The sequence below is a fragment of the Camarhynchus parvulus genome, chromosome 1, assembly GCF_901933205.1.
Source record: "Camarhynchus parvulus chromosome 1, STF_HiC, whole genome shotgun sequence".
Taxonomy (NCBI): domain Eukaryota; kingdom Metazoa; phylum Chordata; class Aves; order Passeriformes; family Thraupidae; genus Camarhynchus; species Camarhynchus parvulus.
This window is the reverse complement of record NC_044571.1, coordinates 747,012-768,729: the sequence shown is the minus strand read 5'-3', so window position 1 is coordinate 768,729 and position 21,718 is coordinate 747,012. Positions and strand designations below refer to the sequence as shown.

The following is a 21,718-nucleotide window of genomic DNA, read 5'->3' as shown; positions in this document are numbered from 1 at the left end:
TGAGGCTCATTTGGTGCTGGAAGTGGGGGACCCTTCACTCAGGGGCCCCTCTCAGACTGAAACCCATGTCATGGACATCAGAGAATCCCAGAAGGGTTTGGGTTGGAAGGGACCTCAAAGCCCACCCAGTGCCATCCCTGCCATGGGCAGGGACACCTCCCACTGTCCGAGGCTGCTCCCAGTGTCCAACCTTGGACACTTCCAGGGAAGTGCTGTAGCAGCCTGTGGGATTGCCCCATTTTGGAGAACTGTGACAGCCCCATTGCTTGGGATGGCCCACTCCCCCTGGATGCACAGCCAGTGCCAGCAGGGGTTACTCAGACGTTGATGAGGAAAGGCTGGAGTTTGGCTCACAGAGATCCAGTGAATCCCTCACAATCCAGTGCTAAAGGAGAAGCTCAGCCTGTCCCTGTGCATGGAGGACGGCTGTGAACATGCCCTGGTGACAGTGTCACTGCCCTTGGAGCTCAGCAACACATCAGCACTGCTGGCTTCCCAGACAGGACTATGATCCCTGGAGTCACACAATCCCAAATCCCCAGGGCTGGCAAAGCCCTGCCAGCCCATGGAGTGCCAGCTGTGCCCCATGGGCACCTTGTCCCCAGCCCAGAGCACTCAGTGCCACCTCCAGGGCACACCTGCAGGGATGGGCACTGCAAAGCTGCCTGGGCAGCCCCTGCCAAGGCCTGAGCACTTGAAGTGCTGTAAAATAAAACCATGCCCAGGCTGGCCTTGGCTCAGAAATGCTGAGAGCCTGCCCAGGGCAGAGCTGATGGAAAGCCAGGCTGGAAAGTCAGGAGAGGCTGCTCAGAGCTGGGGAAGGGACTTGGGCACCTGGGAGACAGAGCCCGGCTCTGAGCTGACACTGAGCCAAATAGCTGAGTGATTGCAGCACGTTTTTTTCTAGATGCACTTAATTATTCATTATTTTCTCAATGTGAGTTTTTATGAGGGCACTTTTTCAATGCTCATTTTACAATTTTTTTACCCTGTAAAAATTATTCTGTTACTTTTTGTTACGTGTGAGGAGGATTGGTGTGGGAAACATTGTGGGTAATGGCGTTTTTTCTTATATTCTCAAAACTGAGATGTGACAACTCCAGACTCTGACTCCAACAGCAGTGCCTGCTTGCAGACTGCTCTGCTTGTCACAGTGAGTTCATTCAAATCCAGCAGTCAAAGCCCTTGAAACAGGGAGAAGCTGGGAATCAGGAGAAACTGCTTTGAGGGTTTGCTCTGTGTGTACATTCCACATCTGCCCTTCATTTGTTCAGCCTCTCCACTCCTGTCCTACGTGCACATTGCTGTATCCAGAGTTCAGTACATGCTTATAGATATATATGTGATTATTGAACATACAGTACAAAACCACAGCTCTATTGTCATTGTCAAATACCAAGGAAATCTCACAGAAAAGCGTTTAAAGGCACCCAGTATTGTTTGTTCATTTAAATAGTTTAAAAGAAGGAGTGTCCTCAGGAAATTATTTTTCTGTATGTAGGATATATTTAGGATCTCATTAAAAAAATAAAGAACTGCAGTGAGAGTCTGTTAAACGGCCCTAATTACTTGATAGAGTTGTCAAAGGCTCTGCTGTGACCGTGGGTCAATTCCTTGGCTGCCTGTAAAGCTGTCAAGTGTCACTGTCCCTGGGTTTGGGGACCAGTTCTGGCATCTGACAGGGCTGTGCAAGCAAAGGGAACTGGGGCTTCCTCCAAGCCCCCGTCAGCCCCTGGGTCCTGCCCCTGCCCTGAGCACAGGAGAGGGGCAGAAAGAAGAAATAGGGACAGAGCTGAAGGGTCAGAGCTTGGTGAGCAGCAGGAGCTCTGCCCTCCCTCCATCCTCCACAAGTGGCTGGGTGTCTGAAGGGTGATGGATGGGAGGGAAATCCATGCCAGTTCTGGGAGCTGCTCCATGGGAAGGGGACTGTGGTGTGACACAGGAGGAGGAAAAGGCTGGGTGTGGGGCCATGGTGCTGGTCCAAGGGCTGGCCCTGTCTCCAGCCCAGCTCTTCAGGGAATCACAGGATGCTTTGGGGGGTCCTTAAATCCCACCCAGTGCCACCCCTGCCATGGCAGGGACACCTCCCACTGTCCCAGGCTGCTCCAGCCTGGCCTTGGGCGCTGCCAGGGATCCAGGGGCAGCCCCAGCTGCTCTGGGCACCCTGTGCCAGGGCCTGCCCACCCTCTGAGGGGTGCTGCTCCCTCTTCCCCATCTCACCCTGGCTTTTTAGTGCACATTTTGCTTTTTGCCAAACAAATGGTATGGACTAGTTTCCTTTTCTTTTTCTCTTTTAAGAAAAACAGAGAAAAATTCTACTGTTTGTGGAATTTGTATGACCCTAAAAATTTTGAAGGCATTATTAAAATTGTCTGGCAATAGAAGATAAAGTTACCCTTTCTTTCAATAAAATGCAATTAATTTCTATTGTTGATTTACAGCACATTTAACTATTCCTCAGTGAAATATCTGTAGTGTGAAAATGGCTCCTTTTGGTTTTTAAGGCATTTGTAACAGGTATGCATCAGGCAGCACTGTTTCTCATAATGCAATTTTAACTGATTTCAGTTTCTGTGAATGTCTTGTTTCCTCAGTCCCTCCTGGTTAAACAATTCTATTTACAGACAAGCTATAATAAACAAGAGCTCCTAAACTATGCCCCCCTGTGTGAGGCCTGGTGCTGCTCCAGCTGTGGTGGCACAGCAGGTGTTGGGCTGTGCAGTGTGGGACACAGCTGAGACTGGGCTTGTGCAAGTGAATGATGCAAGAATAAATGCAAATAGTGCAAGAATAACTTTTTAAAGTTCACCTGTGTGCTGTCACTTTTCTGAGAAGTGCTGGAGGGAGATGGAGTCAGGAAATCTGCAGATGAGTCACTCTTCCCTGAAGCTCCAATCTCTGCTCTGGCACAGAGACAGCACCCAGGGAGTGGCTGGGGCTGGGCCAGGAGGGATTTAGGTTGGATTTGAGGGAAAGGTTCTTGCCCAGAGGGTGCTGGCACTGCCCTGGCTGCCCAGGGAATGGGCACGGCCCCGAGGCTGCCACAGCTCCAGGAGCCTTTGGCCAGCGCTGCCAGGGATGCCCAGGCTGGGCTTGGTGGGCTCTGGGCAGGGTAGGGCTGGCACTGGGGATCCCTGGGGGTCCCTTCAGCTCAGGACATTCCATGATTCCATGACTATTTATGCTGCCAGCACCTGCCTTGCTCTCGAGGTAGACCAGGCATGGACAAGCCCAATTGGGAAAAGCAGCATTTTTATTAACGTGTTGTGATCACCCACTCATAAGGGGAAGGAAGCACCCAAGAATCATAAATGCTCAAGGACAAAAGCAACAATAAAAGCTGGAGCATCCACAAAATAATCAAAACCTTTTGTTAAACACTTATTTTTAGCAATATATTAATAGTTTGTTAATTTGACTTATTGCTACACAACTGCTACATTAATCTCTGACCCACTCTCACTGTCACTATCCCCTTGGGACAGCTCTTTCCTGTGGTAGTCTTGGCCCTGGGATGCCTCCTGGTCACTCTGCTTGGCCCCTGGGGAGAGCTGGCTGGCATTGTCCCTTTGGACAGCTCCAATGCATTCTTATCCCCTGGGAAGAGCTCGGTGTCATCTACCCTGGGCGCTTCTGCTTCTTTAGTTCATCTTCCCACTATTTGTTCTCTTCCCACTATTTGTTCTCTTCCCACTGGGACACTGAAGACAGACACCTCCAGCAGGAAGGTGCACACAGCAATGTGGAACAGGGATAACCCAAGGGCAGCACAGGAACAACAACCACTTTGTACCCTCCTGATTTCATGAAACATTTTCCTGTTTGCAACAGGAACAGGGGCAGCTCTATGTGCAGACCAGCCTGACTTTTGTCAGCCCCTGGGCTCACACACAGCAAGGAAAACCGTGAGCTGTTGAGCTGCAATGGGATGAAGAGTTTTCATTTTGGAGCAGGAACTGCTGTGTATCAGCCCTCTCTTTGCAGCAATTTGTTCAGCTTGGCAGAGGTGAGACGTGTCCTCACTGCTCCCACAGCAAGCACTTCAATCACAGAGTGCAGCCTTAACTGCGAGAGTGTTGGTGAGGATGGAACAGGGAAGCCTTATCAATATGATTGCTTAGCAAAAGATTTTGAGAATACAGAAACTATAGACGAGATTGAAATGAAAGCAAGCTTTGAGATGCCCTAGTTACTGAACACTGGGAAAACAATGGTGTGGCCGAGAAGGTAATCCCCTTTTTGATGAAACAATACCCTCTCCTTGCAGGCAGGTCCAAGGGTCAGAGCAGACCCTACAGCTTGGCAGGAGGGGTCCAAAGAGTAGTTTTTGGGGTTTAAAGTGTAACACAGTATGGTAATGTAGTGATTCTTATAGGCTGTATGTAAATACTATAGGATTTGTATCTTGTACTAGATTGGTTACTGAGAATCAGAATATTCAACACAGAAGATGATTTAATGTATTGTAACAGGAACTTCGGTCTCTTTTCTCCGTTTCTCACTCTCTCTTTGCTCTCTCTCTCTCTCCTTCTCTCGGCCCTGCTCTGAGCTGTGGCTGGCAGCTCCCAGCAGGGCCCTGAATTCACGCCCTTTGCAATAAACTGCATGTCCACGACCTGGCTTCAGAGATCCCTCGTCTCCGTCCATCCCGACCGTGCAGGGGACATTCAGATGCTCCTACAGGAGAGGTTTGTCATTCCCTGTCTTTCCTCCTACTCCCTCTCTTTGCTCCCACTCCCTGCTGCCTTGCTACAGAGCTCCCCAGCCCACCAGAGCTGTGATGACCATGCACAGCCCCATCATGGCACATCTCCCCTCATGGCCCCTCCATGGCACATCTCCTCTCACAGCCCCTCCATGGCACATCTCCCCTCACAGCTCCACCATGGCACATCTCCTCTCACAGCCCCTCCATGGCACATCTCACAGCTCCACCATGGCACATCTCACAGCCCCTCCATGGCACATCTCCCCTCACAGCTCCACCATGGCACATCTCACAGCTCCACCATGGCACATCTCACAGCCCCTCCATGGCACATCTCCCCTCAGGGCCCCTCTATGGCACATCTCCCCTCAGGGCCCCTCTATGGCACATCTCCCCTCACAGCCCCTCCATGGCACATCTCACAGCCCCTCTATGGTTCACGCCCCTCTATGGCACATCTCCCCTCACGGCCCCTCCATGGCACATCTCACAGCTCCACCATGGCACATCTCCCCTCAGGGCCCCTCTATGGCACATCTCCCCTCACAGCCCCTCCATGGCACATCTCACAGCCCCTCTATGGCACATCACCCCTCACGGCCCCTCTATGGCACATCTCCCCTCACGGCCCCTCCATGGCACATCTCACAGCTCCACCATGGCACATCTCCCCTCACGGCCCCTCTATGGCACATCTCCCCTCACGGCCCCTCCATGGCACATCTCCCCTCACGGCTTCCTCCCCTCACGGCTGCGGCGCCGCTCGGGCGCCCCCTGGCGGAGAGCGAGGACAAGCGGGACCCTCTCCCACCCTGCTCCCTTCCTTCTCCACTTTTTCCCCTCTCTCTCTCCCTCTCCCCCCGCCCTTCTCCTCTATCTCTCTCACTCCCCATTCCCCGACCCTCCCGTCTTGCCCCTTTCTTCCCTTCCCCGCCCGTTCCTTCCCCTCTCTCTGTCCTTGAGCGCGGGGTTAGAGCCGCGGCCCGTCCCTCCTCTTCCTGCGGCCCCTCCTCTTCCTGCGGGTCCGTTACCGGCCCGTTCCCGGGGCCGGCCGGCGGCACCAGGCAGGTGAGGCGGGGGCGGGCCGGGCTCCAGGTGCGGGCCCCCGGGCAGCAGGGAGGGCGGGAGCGGGACTGGCTCCTGGGAGGCCCAATCTATCCCCCCTTCCCAAATTCCAGCGGCATCGCTCGGTTCACACCTCTGGAGTAACCCTCCTTTCCCAGCCGGCCCCCTCGGGAGGTGAGGATTCTATATATGGATCTTGACAACAGGGTTATTGATATTGGGGCTACCCAGGTATGAGAAAGTCACTTTCGGAGCAATAATTGAATTTTAAAAGTGTGTTTATTGATCATTCTCTTTAAGTAGTAGTTACATGGGGTTTTATGGCCGTAGGAAAATTAGTAGTTATCTTTGTCCGCCACCCAGATGGAATGAAATCATTGGGTCATAAATAAAAGGTGTTAATGACCTCCATTATCACAAGCTGATGACTTAATGTTAATGCCTTACATGGATCAAAGCCAGCTGAAAATATTGAGGATTGATCCAGTCCCAAGTACTTGTCCTTTTCCTTCTCTGGGTTAAGGGAGAAGGGCAGTTTGGTTTGTACAGAAGACATAAATGCTACTTATTCTTTGATTAACCTTGAGGAGTTGATTTGACCTAGTTTTTTGTTTGGAGATGGAGTGAGCAAAGGAGATGTTGCCCTCTCTGTGTCTTTAGGTCCACTGATCCAGCATTTCCTTAAGGATTTCCATGAATAAAGAAGAGTTGGCTGATGTGTAACTGGTGTGTGCAGTTAGTGTTATATACTTTGATTTTACATAAGGACTGACTTTGTCCCTGCTGAGGTGCTGCCCTGGCTGTGTCCCCAGATAGCCCAGAATCACTGGAATTGCTGACACAGTGACATACTGACTGCTATCGATCTGTTCTGAATTCCAGGTTTATGCCCCTGCCTGGCAGCAGCAAAGGAAGTTGACCACTGCTGGATACAAAGGCTGACCCAGTGAATCTGTAACCTGAGTGCTGATCCAGACGCTGCTGTGAAATACCAATAATGTGCTGTGGTGACCTCCTTTGCCATCGTACCAGGTCGTAGGGCTTGATCCAAGGGAGTAGGAAATTGAGCCGTTGATGAATGTAGGTAAAGAGGAGAAGGGAGGGATTTGTTTCAGCAGTTATTGCTTAGCATCAAGCTTATTTCCAGTTTACAATGTTTGCTGAAAGGCAATAAAATAAATAGTAGAAGAATAAAGGCGATAAAAATGCTTCCAGGGAATTCTGCAGTGCAAAACAAAGCTGTGTTCCTGTTGTCATACCAGGAAAAAAGTAAATTGAGAATTAATTTTCATTTACATTGTAATACTACTGCTTCAATACTAATTAATTAGAAATGTAAATTAATGACTTTAAGCTTAGGGAGGGCAGGGCTGGATGGGAGATTGGGAGTGAGGAATTGTTCCCTGGCAGGGTGGGCAGGGCCTGGCACAGGGTGCCCAGAGCAGCTGGGGCTGCCCCTGCATCCCTGGCAGTGCCCAAGGCCAGGCTGGACACTGGGGCTGGGAGCAGCCTGGCACAGTGGGAGGTGTCCCTGCCATGGCAGGGGCTGGCACTGGGTGGGCTTTTTCTAACCCAAACCATTCTGGGATTCTGTGATTTCAATAATAGTCTGTAAAAGTCTGTAAAAGAAAAAAATACTGCTGAATTTCAGTTGGGATTTCTTTAGTATATCAGGCTAAAGATAAGATTTATGCCCTGGAAGTTCTTGAAAAAAAAGGGTATTTAACATGGTTTTTGTCCAAATGTGTCTGTAGGTTCTTTATAATGTAACTGCACCTGAAGAAATCCCCAGTGGTTTTGTGTCATGCTGAGTAACAACATGGGGCACTGTTTCGTGGGACGGGGAGCCATGATCCCAAGGAAGCTGAAGCCGTTTCTGTGCAGGATGTTGTCGGGTTACAAACCCAAAAATGACGTCAAGGACTCTTACAAAGTTCTGGAGCTGGAGGAAGGCTGTTCCCTCGACGACGTCAGGAACTCCTATCACAATCTTGCCAAAAAATACCACCCGGACAGCAGCTCCGGCATGGCCGATTCCAAGGCCTTCATACGGGTGGAGGAGGCCTACAGGATGGTGCTCGGCGACCTGGCAGCCAAACAGAAATCAGACTCGGGCGAGGAGGAGGAAGACCAGTTCAAATCCAAGTCCCTGCAGCACAGGCACTACCTGAGCTTCGAGGGCGTGGGCATCGGCACGCCGAGCCAGCGGGAGAAGCAGTACATGCAGTTCCGCGTGGACCGCGCCACCGAGCAGGTGCTGGAGTACCGGCAGCAGCGCCTGGAGAGCCGCTACGCCGGCAGCGACCTCAGCAGGGCCCAGGACGTGCGGCAGAGCAAGAAGGTGAAGATCACGCAGGCCGTGGAGCGGCTGGTGGAGGACCTCATCCAGGAGTCCATGGCCAAAGGAGACTTCGACAACCTGAGCGGCAAAGGGAAGCCCTTGCAGAAGTTCTCGCACAGCCCCCACATCGACCCCATGACCCACAACCTGAACAGGATCCTCATCGACAACGGCTACCAGCCCGAGTGGATCCTGCTGCAGAAGGAGATCCGCGAGACCATCGAGCGCCTGAGGAAGAGCATCGTGGCCTCCAGGAGGAAGCTGGGGGAGCCCATGACGCTGTCGCAGCAGAAGCAGTGGGGCCGTGTTTGCGAGCAGTTCGCTGAAGACATCAGGAAGTTGAACAAGAGAGTTGACAACTTCAACCTGGTGGTGCCCATCCTGAGCAGGCAGATGGTGCATTTCAGCACCGACAAGGAGATCCTGCGAGCACGAAAGACTTACGAGGCTGTCGCGGAAAAGGTTTCTGATCCAGGCACGAAGGAAAACGGGGGGGAACAGGGCAAAAGGTTTGGGTGGAAGTCTTCTCTCTTGAAGTGGTTAAAACTTGCACCGAAATAATTTCATACTAATTCCTCTTGCCAAGGTTTTTGAATGCACTTTATTAATGAAATATAGCACTAGAGAAATTTCAGGTTCACTGGAAATGTCAAATCCACGCTGTTACACTACTTGAAGGAAATTTGGTTGTGTGATGAGCATTTGCATTATAAATAATTATTTTTAAATATTATTAAATGAAATGCGCCAGTTTGGGTTGTGGTAGAGTTAATTTTTCTCATCATTAGCCTGGGGCTGCATGTTGGAGGCAGTGCTGACCATTCGAGGGTGTTTTTATTACTGGGCAGGGCTTGCACAGCACCTTTTGTGCCCTCCCCACCTCCCCATCCCTGAGCAGCTGCTGGCTGGGTTAAACCACAGCAACAACAAATCAGTTCTTCTCTTGCAGTCCATTTTCCTTCTGCTGAAATTCCAAATTAATCACTTTTACAGGCTTTTATCACTTCAAAGGGGAAACGGAGGCATAAGAAAAGCACATTAAAGTGGAGGCAAACATCTTGCTGTGCCCTGTTTGACCTTTGCTCTCTTATTTCAATACTTGCAACTCATGAATTTTTGGCAGGTTCTCTCCATGTTTTTTAAAAGTACATTCACCTCTTCAAGGGTAAATTCAGTGGCTGTGAAGGGAGGGTTCTGGATGTCTTGGCTTGGAATGTACATGTGCACAAGTCCATTTTTGCATCTTTAATACAGAAAGAGGTCTTGGAAAGTTATTTATTGGTGAACACCCCCTGCCACGGGCAGGGACACCTTCCAGCTCTGTGTATGAATGTTTGTTTCCATAATTTATTCTTGTTTATAACAAAAACTTAATTAAAGATACTGTGAATTAAAGACACTTTTCTGCAGGTCCTTTGACATGGTACTCTCAAAAACCTCACATTTTGATTCACATTAGGATCTGCAGGAATTGGATCAGAATTGCTGTTCAGACAAATCCAGTGGGAGATTTCAAGAGCAAATCCAGTTCATGGCACAAGGGTAAACAGAAGCCAGTTTGCAGGAAATGGGACCCACTTTGGCTCACAAAGAAGCATCAGCACTTCCAGTACCAGAGGTGCCATAAAGGGTGAATCAGCAGACTGAGGGATTTTTATGTTCTTACTAAAACCACTTGGGTTTAAATGGAGCAGGTGTGACCTGACCGAGGCACTTTAAATCAGCCTTGCACTGATGCCATCAGAACCTGCCAGGCACAGAAATCCACTTCTGCAACATTTATAGTGATGATGGAAAAAATAATTTCCACTTTAATGTTCCCCAGGTGTTTAGAGGAGTTCAGTGTTTCAGGGCTTGTCTATAATTTTGTTGCTCTTAAGAGCAGTGTTTAGTCAATACTAAGGAATATCAACTACTGCACACAGAAAAGCCAGGAGAGAATGGCCTTCAGAAGGAATTTTTCTGGCTGACACTGGGCTGTTAATGTCAATTTGATAAATGTTATTTTATGACTGTGAAAAAGGGTGCAGTCATTGCTGACCCCAGATCCAAAACCACATTGTTTATTCCCAGAACTTCCTATTTGTTGGTCTAATGGCCACATGCCTCATGGCTTGAAAGGCTTAAGTGACATCTTAATACAAAGACAAAAGATTGTATATGTATATAATTTTATATATTATGAAGATACAATACTTGAGATATCAGTTTTTCTCAGAGTGAGGAATCTGTTTCTTGCCCAACAGGACAAGCGTGAATAGCTTGAAACTGAAAGAGAGATTTAAACAAATATTGAGAAGAAATTCTTCCCTTCTCTAGGCACTGTAGATGCTGAGTCCTGCTGAGGATTTCTGTGTTTCAGAGCAGTAACATCTCGGGATGAACGTGGAGATACAGAGGAGGCTCTGAGGAGGAGGAATAAAGGAGAAGCAAGAGCAGGGCACCTTGTAAAAGAAATATGTAAATGATAAATCTTTATTCTTATGCCCCTCTGAGGGAGCAGGGAGTGTGGTGTCTCTGGGCTTGATGGAGCGCAGTGTGTTCATTTAAGTTAAGGTTAAAAAAGGAAGCAGGGAGGGCTTTGAGCACAATCTGATTCTTTCAATTCCCCGTCTGTGAGATGTGCCCTCTAACCCTCAAAACACTGACTTTAATCCAGTTCTTTTCTTTGCCCAGGGCTTTTATTCAACATGTCTTTTGGCACTTACTTGATTTGCTGTTTTAGATGGGTAGTGTTCCACAATACGTTTATTGAACTGTTTGTTACCCCCATATTGCCTGTCCTTCCAACCCAGACCATTCCGTGATTGATCCTATGAATTAGAATTTATCCGTGTTTATTAATTCCACTTATTTTCATTAAACCAGACACCGGACTGAGATTTAAGTGCATTTAGGGGTGAACTTTATCTATTCCAACATGGGAATGACAGTACTGTGCTGTTCCCGTGGGGCAGCGGAGGCGGCCGGGGGTCATTCCCGGCCGTGTGGCGGCGCCTCAGGGGCTGAGGGGGCCGGGATGGGGCGGCCATGGCGGGACGGGGCGGGGCCTGCGGGGAAAGGCGGGAGCGCGCTGGCCCCGCCTCTTCCCGCCCCGCCCGAGCGGTAAGGGGCGGGGCTTACAGCGTGTGGCGCGCATTGACCAATCACACAGCTCTGTCCTTACCCGGCCCTCGGCCGACGCGCAGCACTGGGCTCTGATTGGCCAGAGGGCGCGTCAGTCAGGGGGCTCGGTGCCCTCAGGCGGAAGCGTCGCGCCCGGGAGCGGGTACGTGCGGCCGCGCCGGGCCGGGCCGGGCGGCACCGGGACAGGGGCCGGGACAGGGACCGGCACCGGGACAGGGACACGGAGCGGGATGGGGAGCGAGAGAGAGAGCGGCACCGCACCGGGAGGGACCCCGGGGCCGCTCCCCTGTGACACCGGCGTGTCACGGATTGTCCGGCCCTGAGGACGCGCCGCCGGCGCTCCGCGGGGAGCGGGGACTGCAGGGGAGGTGAAAGGAGCAAACGCCGTGTTTAATCTAAATAACAATGTACCCCGCCGGCCCTCGGCATCCCTGGCGGGGCTGTAGCTCAGGCGCGGGGCTCGCCGTGCCCCGTCACGCCCCGGTGCCAGGGCGGGCACAGGGGTGCGCGCGGAGCGGGCCTGAGGCAGAACCGGCCCTGGAGAATTGCGGAGTCCAGATGGGTTCTATCCCCTGCCCCCTCAAGTTCTAAACTTTATAGCGCTCTTAAAGAATCCCCGCTGCGGGCAGTTCTGGGGCTGAGCAGAATATTGGTGTAAAGGGATGAATCATGGAATGGGTTGGGTTGGTTGGGTTGGGGGGACATTAAATCCCACCCAGTGCCACCCCTGCCATGGCAGGGACACCTCCCACTGTGCCAGGCTGCTCTAACCTGGCCTTGGGCACTGCCAGGGATCCAGGGGCCTTGTAAGGAATGGAAATATAGTTAATATCACTTTTTAATAAGTTTACCACATAGCCTTGGTTTTGTGTAAATTAACTTTAAACTTCCTTTCTTTGCTCTTGTCTTTCTGTAATACTTTAAAATCAGAGAGTGCTATTGAATAGGGAGAACTGAAAGTGAAAGTGCAGGAAATTACTGAAATAAGTGGGAAAATGAGAGTGGCTGTTACAGAAATGTTCACATAAGCCCCTGATATTGTTTTCATCCTCTGTGCATGTGGGGAAATGTGTGACCCAAAGGATATTCTGATGAGTTGCTTGTGGAAGGTGCATGTTCTTCAAGGAAAACTTGAATATTCTTCATGCCTTTACGTTTCTTCCGTTTTTCCTTCTGTCTTTTCCTCTCTTTGGAAACAGGCAGTTCTGTTCTTTACTAACACAATGATGTTCCACATTAAGGCATTTTCCTTCCTGCAGACTTTCTGTATTTCCTTGCAACTGCTTTCAATATTTTGTTCAGGTGAAACCAGCTCATGTGGGGAGAGAAAAGCTGATTTTCAGGTGAAAATGTGGAGCTGCTGCTGCTGTGTTTTCTGTCTGCATAACAGAGCAGTGGGCTTGCTCTCCATGCTGGCATCTGCCAGGGGTGCTTTTTACAGCTCCAGAGTCTCCAGTTTGTTCCTGCAGATGTGTTTGTGTTTGCTGGACAGGCTGAGGAACGTTCCTGCGTGCCCTTGGCACAGGGGAGGAGGCTGATGGTGGGAAGGGCGTTGAAGGACAGGAATTCCAAGGGCTTTACCTGTTTCCTGCCTGGGAGCTGTGTGGGTGGGAGAGTTTAAAGCAGAGAGTGAGTCCTGCACCTTGATCCCGGTGGAAAATCCCAGCTGAAGGCATCTGCCTCCCCCAGAGGGGTGTGTGCAGGGAGCCCCTGTGCCCCTGCTAATGCTCCTGGGGACAAACCTCAGCCTGGCTCTTGTGCCATGGCCCTGGAGGCTCAGCTTCACTGTGGGGCTGGGATTTGAAATGCAGTTGATTGTGTTCTTCCTCTTTCTCTGAGGAATTATGGAGAATTACAGGTCATGGAATGTTTGGTCTGGGAGGGACCTTAAAGCCATGGCAGGGACACCTCCCACTGTCCCCAGTGTCCAGCCTGGCCTTGGGCACTGCCAGGGATCCAGGGATGGAATTCCATCCCAGCCCCTGCCCACCCTGCCAGGGAACAATTCCTCATTGCCAAGATCCCACCCAGCCCTGCCCTCTGGCACTGGCAGCCATTCCCTGGGTGCTGTCCCTGCATCCCCTGGAAATTGTCTCTCTCCAGCTTTCCTGGGGCTCCTGCAGGCCCTGCAAGGCCACCCTGAGCTCAGGCCAAAGCTTCTCCTGTGCAGGTGAACAATGCCAGCTGTGCCAGCCTTTCCTGCCAGCAGAGCTGCTCCATCCCTCTGCTCATCCTGGAGCCTCCTCTGGGCTCTCTGCAGCAGCTCCAGCTCCTCCCTGGGCTGGGCCCAGGGCTGGGGCAGCTCTGCAGCTGGGAAATCACTGTGGGGGCACAGGGGGCAATCCCAACCCAATCCCTTCCCTAGTTCTTGTTCCCCAGCCCAGGACACCTCTGCCTCTCTGACTGCCCTGTCCACTGTTGCTTTGTGGCCCTTTTATCCCCCAGGGATGCTCTGCTGAGGTCCCTTGGGAGGATCTCTCCCCTCCCTCCCCTGTGTCAGTGCATTCCTTTTCTCTGCCATATTGAATCCAGGTTATTTTAGCTGGATTTCTTGAACGCCTTGGGAAGAATTGCCCACCCTTTTTGGGTTGTCCATGTGCCAGAGCAGCTGGGGCTGCCCCTGGATCCCTGGCAGTGCCCAAGGCCAGGCTGGACACTGGGGACAGTGGGAGGTGTGCCTGCCATGGCAGGGGTGGGATGGGTGGGCTGTGAAGTCCCTCCCACCCCAAACCAGTCCATAGCTCCCTGTTTCCCTGCAGCCACTCCCAGCAGGCCCCCCTGTTCCACCGGTGGGGACAACAGCGCTGGGCAGTTCCAGCGTCCCAGAGCGGAGGGGAAAGCAGAGCGCCACAGGCGACACAGCTCTGAGGGAACAGAAAGAGACAGCAGGAGCCATTTAAGAGTGGAAAATGAGGAAGGCTTCGCAGCTGTGGGTGGCTGAGGGAGCTGGGAGGGGCGGAAACCCGAAGCGAAGGTGGCTGGAGAATCCCTGAGGGAGCGGGAAGGGGCTAGACACATCCCTGAAGAGGAACAGGAAGGAGCTGGAGAACCATTGAGAGGTGGGAAGGAATGAGGAATCCCGGGGAGCTTCAGGAGCAGCTGTAATTCAGCTGAGGGAGCTGGGAAGGGGCTGGAGAATCCCTGAGGAGCTGGGAAGGGGCTGAGGCTGCAGCAAAGGAGGCTCAGGGGCCCTTGTGGCTCTGCACAAGTCCCTGCCAGGAGGGCACAGCCGGGGGGGTCGGGCTCTGCTCCCAGGGCACAGGGACAGGAGCAGAGGGAACGGCCTCAGGCTGGGCCAGGGCAGGCTCAGCTGGGACAGCAGCAGCAATTTGCCCATGGAAAGGGAGCTCAGGCCTTGGCAGGGGCTGCCCAGGGAGCTTTGCAGTCCCTGTGTCAGGGAGTGTTCAGGAGGCCCTTGGGGACACAGTTCAGAGGTGGCCCTGGGTGATCTCAAAGGGCTTTTCCCACCGTGCTGACCCTGGAGTTCTGTAGGAGCACAGCAATTCCCTGTGAAAGCTGTGGGATGAGCAGGCATCTGGCCACTGCCAGGGAAAGGTGAGAGGAGAATTCCTGAGGAGAATAACCAGATGGCTGAGCCCAGATGCTGCACAAATTAAAATAACTTTGGAATTTGAAGTGGCATCACACGTTTGGGTTTCTGGAGGACAAACCTTTGGATCGTGTTCCAGGAGGTGACCTGTGTTTGTAGCATAGACAAACTGTTTATTGGTTGATTTTTATTCCACTTCTTCTCACTGCTGTTGTTAACCTGAAAATGTTCTCCAGCAGCCTGTGCTGTCCCACAGTTGTGAAGGACATTTTTGTTAGTCTTTACCAAATGGCTGGAAATGAATTATGGCAGGCTGGGAAATGCAGAAGTTGACAATACTAAAGCACATTAGAATGGTGCTCAGAGCAGCTGTGAGTCAGTTAATTAACTTTGCTTTCCTCTTCCCATATTTAAGGTTCCCTGTGACCTTTTCTCTGTGCAGCAAGCCCTTTTTTACCCTCAGAAGCAGTTGATTTGCTGAGTTGGGCTCTTTTTCTCTGTGTTAAAAAGGCACTAAATCATATTATCTGTTAGATTGGAGACTGGAAATACTAGAGTTTAATTGAGACTCCTTGACATGACTTAAGGACCAAGTTCTGCCATAAGTTTTGAGGTTGTGTGGTGATTTTCTTTTGTAGTTCTGTGTAAGGGAGGTTGTTTTGTGGATATACCTCAATAGAGTTTATCATGGAGTGGTTTGGGCTGGGATGGCTTTAAAACAATCTCCTTCCCTCTCCTGCCATGGGTGGGGCAAATTCCACTGGAAGGTTCTGTGTAAAAACCTGATTTCTATAAAAACCCCCAGGCTGTAATTTGTGAGAGTTGTCCAACATCTCGAGATGTTCCTGATTGATACTGAGGGTCTGCCTAGAGCAGGGGCTGGACAGAGTTAAAGGAATAAAGTAATAAATAAATAAGGAATAAATCCCTTATTAAAAGGCCTTTAAAGGACACACCTTGGGCAGTACAAGAGCCTGGCTGTGGCTCCACCCAAGATAGACCCTGGGTCAGGATTTTCACACTTTTATAAGTTTTTCTCCATTTCCATCTTGGGGTTAATTACAATTCCAGCTCCAGGTGATGCAGTCCCATCCTCCCAGTTTGCTCTCCTCAATTCACTGGTTTTACACTTTTTGGAGCTGAAGCTGCAGCGGTGTCCTTGGTTCTGGGGCTGGAGAAGGATTGTTCTGTGTGACTGAGCTGTCAGGAGAGCTGCTGACACTTTATATGAAATTCAGAGTCACACACCAATGCAGTACAGAATCTGGAAGATATGAAAGCTCAAACTGAAGGCATCAATACTGACCTCACCCTTGGCTGTGTTTCAGGCACTCAGGAGCTGCTGTTGATGGAAGAGTCCAGGAGAGAGTGCTGGGACAGCGGGGCAGCGACAGCCGTGCCCAGGGCAGCCTGAGCTGTGCCCAGGGCAGCCTGAGCTGTGCCCAGGGCTCTGTGGGCTGTACCCAGGGGGCTCTGTGGGCTCTGCCCAGGGCACAGTGAGCTGAGGCCATGGCAGGGTTCCTGGACAATTTCCGCTGGCCGGAGTGCGAGTGCATCGACTGGAGCGAGCGCCGCAACGCCATCGCCTCCATCGTGGCCGGGGTGCTGGTGAGCCACAAACTGTCACACTTGGGCCTCAGGTTCTGCCACTTCTGCCTCTTAACTTCCCCCAGTCCAGCCTGGTCCTTCCAGGGGTCACTGTGGGGTTGGCAGCAGCGTTGTCCCAAGGCCTGTGACGTTGCTGATCCTGAGCCATTTCTGCCCTCTCTTCTTGAAAGGAAATTCCTCATGGGTTTCTGTAGAATTGGATCTGTTAGAACTGCTCTGTTCTGCACCACCTCCATCTCATGTGTGTTTAGAGTTTGGATTCTTGTTCTTAAGGGGAGCAAGGAACAGGGAATTTCACAGAAATTGCACTGGGAATTTCATAGAATCCCAGAAGGGTTTGGCTTGGGAGGGACCTGAAACCCCATCCATGGGCAGGGACACCTCCCACTGTCCCAGGCTGCTCCAAGCCCCAGTGTCCAACCTGGCTTTGGAGTCTTCCAGGGATCCAGGGGCAGCCCCAGCTGCTCTGGGCATAAATTTACCCCTAGCCCACTCCTTAATGTGAACAGAAAGTGTGGCTGATTCCCAAACACTCCCCTGAAAACAGCAACGCTGGGATTTGTGCAGGCATTGACCATCAAACACGTTTACATCACTGTCCAGAGGAGTTGGTGCTTGTTAGAAGGCAGTTAGGGCAGTGCAGTCCAGACCCCTGCCTGGTTTCCCTGGCCCCCCAAGCTCACCCCCTGTGTCTGTGCCCAGTTTTTCACAGGCTGGTGGATCATGATCGATGCTGCCGTGGTCTATCCCAAGCCGGAGCAGCTGAACCACGCCTTCCACACCTGCGGGGTCTTCTCCACACTGGCCTTCTTCATGTGAGTGCTGGGGACAGGGCTCATCACAGAGCCACCAGAAACCAGCCAGGCTTTACTGGCAGTGTGCTCAGCATGGATAAATCACAGAATCCCAGAATGGTTTGTGCTGGGAGGGACCTTAAAGCCCACCCAGCGCCACCCCTGCCATGGCAGGGACACCTCCCACTGTGCCAGGCTGCTCCAGCCCTGTCCAGCCTGGCTTGGGATGGAGAATGCAATGCTTACCTCAATATGGAACAATTCACTGCATTTCCCTCAGTTTTTACAAGTTTTACAGCTGTTCCTTGCCCAAAACCTCCTCAAATGGGAGGGGTAACAATAGCCTGGCTCTTGTCGTGCAGATGTAAATAAAAGTAACAGCTTCCCTTTTTCTTGCCAATATTGAATGATTCAATAGATTATTTGGAATTTGTGACTATGCAGAATGCCAGGGAATTTCCCAGAGTTTGTCACATCTTAAAAAAAAAAAAAAAGCTGGGGTTTTACTTAGAACTCTAAATTGTTTCTCTGTAATCTGAAGTGTATCTCTTGTTTTTTGCCCTCAGGATAAATGCTGTATCAAATGCACAGGTGAGAGGAGACAGCTACAGTGATGGATGCTTAGGAAGAACAGGTAAATTAACTCTACAAATCCTGCTCAGGTGATCATTTACCTGCTGGGGTTTTTTTCCAGGTGGTGGTGAAAGAAATAATCAGGAGATAAGGAGTAGGATAGAGCTTCTGTGAAGTAGTTTCTTTACAGAATTAACCCTTGGAGATAAGTGCTGGCTTTGTTAGGAAGGGAACTTGGTGAAATTCAATTTCTGGATGTCTTGGCTTCCTAAACTTTCCCTGCAAATCCTGGAGAGCTGCTGGGAGAAATCAGTTCCTGCTTGGGGTGGCTCAGGAGCAGCCATTCCCTAGGGAGTGTCACAGACATTTCCATTTCCCCTGTGTCACTGCTGTGGGTGTCCCTGCACCTGCTGTCCTCTCTGCTTCCATTCATAATTCCCTTTCTATTTCCCTCGTGGATCCCAGCAGCCTTTTCCATGGGATTTGTAAATTTGGAGAGATTTGCTGCCATTTGAAGTGGCCTGTGGTGCTTTTTGTGTGTCATTCATGTTCAGCTCAGAGAACTTCAGCACAGGAATATCTTTCCTTCCCAATGACTGAGCAGGTGGATTTTGTCCTTGATCCTTGGGTTTAACCCTTTCCATTTGTGCCTTTAGTGAGCTCATGTGTTCCATCCTCCAGGGGAGCAGCTGGGTTCTCTGTCCCTGGGGATAAAAATCCACATTTCACTCTCCCTGCAGGGGCTCGGATCTGGCTCTTCATCGGCTTCATGTTGATGTTTGGATCCCTCATTGCTTCCATGTGGATTCTCTTTGGAGCATATGTCACACAGAGTAAGTCTGCCTGCTTGCTCCTCTAGGAAAGTGCTGTTGGTGCCAGCTTTGGCAGGAAATCCACAGGGATGGAAGCCTGTGGTCTCTGGGAAATCCAAGCCACAGCATCCAGGTTTTAGTCTGAGATTGGCACTGGAATGTCCTGTTAAACCCAGCTCCCAGTTACTGGAATAGTGTGTGTTAAACCCAGCTCCCAATAGCTGGAATATCCTGTTAAACCCAGCTCCCAGTTACTGGAATATCCTGTTAAACCCAGCTGCCAGTTACTGGAATAGTGTGTGTTAAACCCAGCTCCCAATAGCTGGAATATCCTGTTAAACCCAGCTCCCAGGAGCTGGAATAGTGTGTGTTAAACCCAGCTCCCAATAGCTGGAATATCCTGTTAAACCCAGCTCCCAGTTACTGGAATATCCTGTTAAACCCAGCTCCCATTAACTGAAATATCCTGATAAACCCAGCTCCCAGTTACTGGAATATCCTGTTAAACCCAGCTCCCAGTTACTGGAATAGTGTGTGTTAAACCCTGCTCCCAATAGCTGGAATAGTGTGTGTTAAACCCAGCTCCCAGGAGCTAGAATAGTGTGTGTTAAACCCAGCTCCCAATACCTGGAATGTCCTGTTAAACCCAGCTCCCAGGAGCTGGAATGTCCTGTTAAACCCAGCTCCCAGTAACTGGAATAGTGTGTGTTAAACCCAGCTCCCAGTTACTGGAATACCCTCTTAAACCCAGCTCCCAGGAGCTGGAATACCCTGTTAAACCCAGGTGAAAGAACTAAAGAACTGAGTGTTTCCTCTGTTCCTCCTCTGCAGACACTAATGTGTACCCTGGATTAGCAGTGTTTTTCCAGAATGCATTAATATTTTTCAGGTAAGTTACCTGGGCAAATTCCCCTCTTTCCAAAGGGACTTTTGTGCTTCCATACATTGATACTCTGGAAAAGCAGCTCTGTTTTCTGCTCCCTTTGCTGCAGAGCTGAGAGGGTTTGATTTGCCATGCCCAGGCTCTTTGCTCTCTCCCTTGTTGGTCCAGCTGTCTCTGCTCCCCTGGATGTGCAGCTCTGGAATGTGGGTGGCCAGGGATGCACAGAGTTCTGGATGAGGGATTGCCAGTGATTTTGTTTTTGGGAAATGGCCATCACTCACCTCTGTCCTGCAATCCCTTGGCTCCCCTCCCAGCAGAGCCAGCTGGGGGATCCCATTCCCATTTTCCAGACTATTTCACACCAATGGCTCAGGTCTCTGGTACTTGATATTCCCTGAATTTCCCTTCACTGGCTGAGCTTGCAGTTACAAAGAGTGAGAATTCATTTCTGTGAGAGCATGCTGGTGTGTTTTGTAACAGCACATTGGATTTATGTCAAATAATATTATTAAATCTATCATATAACAGTTAAAAATCAATTTGGAGTCTCTAATATTAAACTCCTTTTAGCTGTGGAATGCATTTTGCAGTCCATGGATTTTATTAATAAAAGGCACTGAAAGTGTTAAACAGTGTCAGTTCCAAGATGAGTCACTGAAAGTTTCACCTCACCTCCTTTCTTCTTTCAATTCCTGGCTGATCCTTTTCCTTCCAGCCCCACACCAGGTGCATTGCAGTGACCTGGATGGGCTCTGGGAAATGAGGGATATTCCTGCAGGAAACAGCAGCTCCTAAATCCCCTCTGGGACTGAAAAGGGAAGCTGCTGAAGGCAGATTTTATGCCTAAAGTTTTTAGTTTGATTTAGAATCCCAGAAGGTTTGGGTTGGAAGGGACTTTAAATCTCATCCAGTGCCACCTGGGCAGGGGCACCTTCCCCTATCCCAGGTGGCTCCAAAGCCTGTCCAGCCTGGCCTGGGACACTGCCAGCCATGGGGCAGCCACAACATGTGGCATTTGGGATCTGATTCTCTACCACAGGCTTCATATTCTTTCTGATTTGTTCAGAAAAAATGGAATTATTTAGGTTTTATCCCAGCACATCCTGTCACGCTGAGCAGATTCCCAGGTGCCAGAGTGAAACTTGCTGCTCTGGACTCCTTGAATTTCATAACTCCCAGGCTTTTCCTTCAGAAGGGCTGTGAAAGTGGGTGTTTTTCTGTTTGGGCTTCAGCTGGCTCCCACAGTTCCAGCCATGCACAGGAAACCAAATATAAACACCAAACCCAAATCCTGATCTGACTAAAAGTTCATGGCTGGGCTGTTGATTTGCACAGGGTAAGATTTAAGGATACTGTTAATGTTACCCTATGTGTGGTCTGATTTTTATTTCTTTTCTGTTTTTCCCCTCAGCACCCTGATCTACAAGTTTGGGAGAACAGAAGAGCTGTGGGGCTGAGCTCCCTTGGTCCAGAGCTGCCACGTGGTTCTTGTTTGTAGATAATTCACAGTCCCTTGTCCTTGGTTTGCTTCCCAGCCTGGTGGAACTGAGACAATTCCAGGCTCTGTCTGAAGCTCTCCTGTGCCAGGACACACTTGTGAATGTGTACATAGGACAGGATCTGTCCTTTCCAAGGGAAGGGCAGGCTGCCAGCCTTCCCTGCTCAGCCTCCAGGCTTTCTCCTCCAGCTCCCTGCCCTCCCAGCAGCTTCCCCTCCACAGCTCCACCCGTGTCCGAGGCTTCTGTGAACAATAGTGAGCAAACAGGACAGAGCCCTCCCAGCCCTGCTGGGATAAGAGCTGATTTTAAACATTTTATATTATTGTTCAGGTAAAAATAAAGTAGAATTCTTTTTTCCTTCTTCTTCTTTTGGTAAAAGGTTATGGGTTTTTAAGCAAGTCCCTACACTCAGCAGGTTGTGCATGGCAAAGCAAAGTATTCCTGACTTGTGATGGCTCTGGCACAAAGGACATTTGCTGGCACCACAGTCCTTGGAATTAATTTCATGCTGCTCAGTGTAAGAGATACCAGTTGGTATTTAATGTATTTCCTGATATTAGAATAAAAAAACTCCAACAAACTGATGCCAGTTGTACTTGATATAAAGAATAAATGAGTCAGAGCAGTGTCTTGCTACTCATGCCAGTGTCACTGTCTCTAGGGGAAGCTGTTTGCTGATAAATCAATTTTCCTGACCTGCTCCCTCTGTGCTTACAAGGAAGTGAGGTATGGATGGATTTATTGCTCACAGTCCAACCT

General features: G+C 50.4%; 2 protein-coding genes across 4 annotated transcripts; both read left to right on the top strand.

Moving 5' to 3' along the window:
• The first annotated feature begins 5,672 nt into the window (after positions 1-5,672).
• DNAJC28 (DnaJ heat shock protein family (Hsp40) member C28) lies at positions 5,673-8,867 on the top strand. Of its 2 annotated transcripts, none has more exons than XM_030951398.1 (3): positions 5,673-5,776; positions 6,656-6,853; positions 7,528-8,867. In XM_030951398.1, exon 3 carries the CDS (start codon positions 7,578-7,580, stop codon positions 8,673-8,675), a length of 1,098 nt encoding a protein of 365 aa, XP_030807258.1. In that variant the 5' UTR covers positions 5,673-5,776; positions 6,656-6,853; positions 7,528-7,577; the 3' UTR covers positions 8,676-8,867. The 2 variants fall into 2 exon arrangements, with proteins under 2 accessions (XP_030807258.1, XP_030807267.1); XM_030951407.1 differs by having other exon boundaries at positions 6,656-6,857.
• Positions 8,868-11,336: 2,469 nt separating this feature from the next.
• TMEM50B (transmembrane protein 50B) lies at positions 11,337-21,539 on the top strand. Of its 2 annotated transcripts, none has more exons than XM_030961698.1 (7): positions 11,337-11,382; positions 16,119-16,398; positions 17,101-17,213; positions 17,759-17,826; positions 18,506-18,598; positions 19,409-19,466; positions 20,872-21,539. In XM_030961698.1, the coding sequence occupies exons 2-7, from the start codon at positions 16,300-16,302 to the stop codon at positions 20,915-20,917; spliced, it is 477 nt and encodes a 158-aa protein (XP_030817558.1). In that variant the 5' UTR covers positions 11,337-11,382; positions 16,119-16,299; the 3' UTR covers positions 20,918-21,539. The 2 variants fall into 2 exon arrangements, with proteins under 2 accessions (XP_030817558.1, XP_030817566.1); XM_030961706.1 differs by lacking the exon at positions 11,337-11,382 and adding an exon at positions 11,394-11,608.
• Positions 21,540-21,718: the final 179 nt, after the last annotated feature.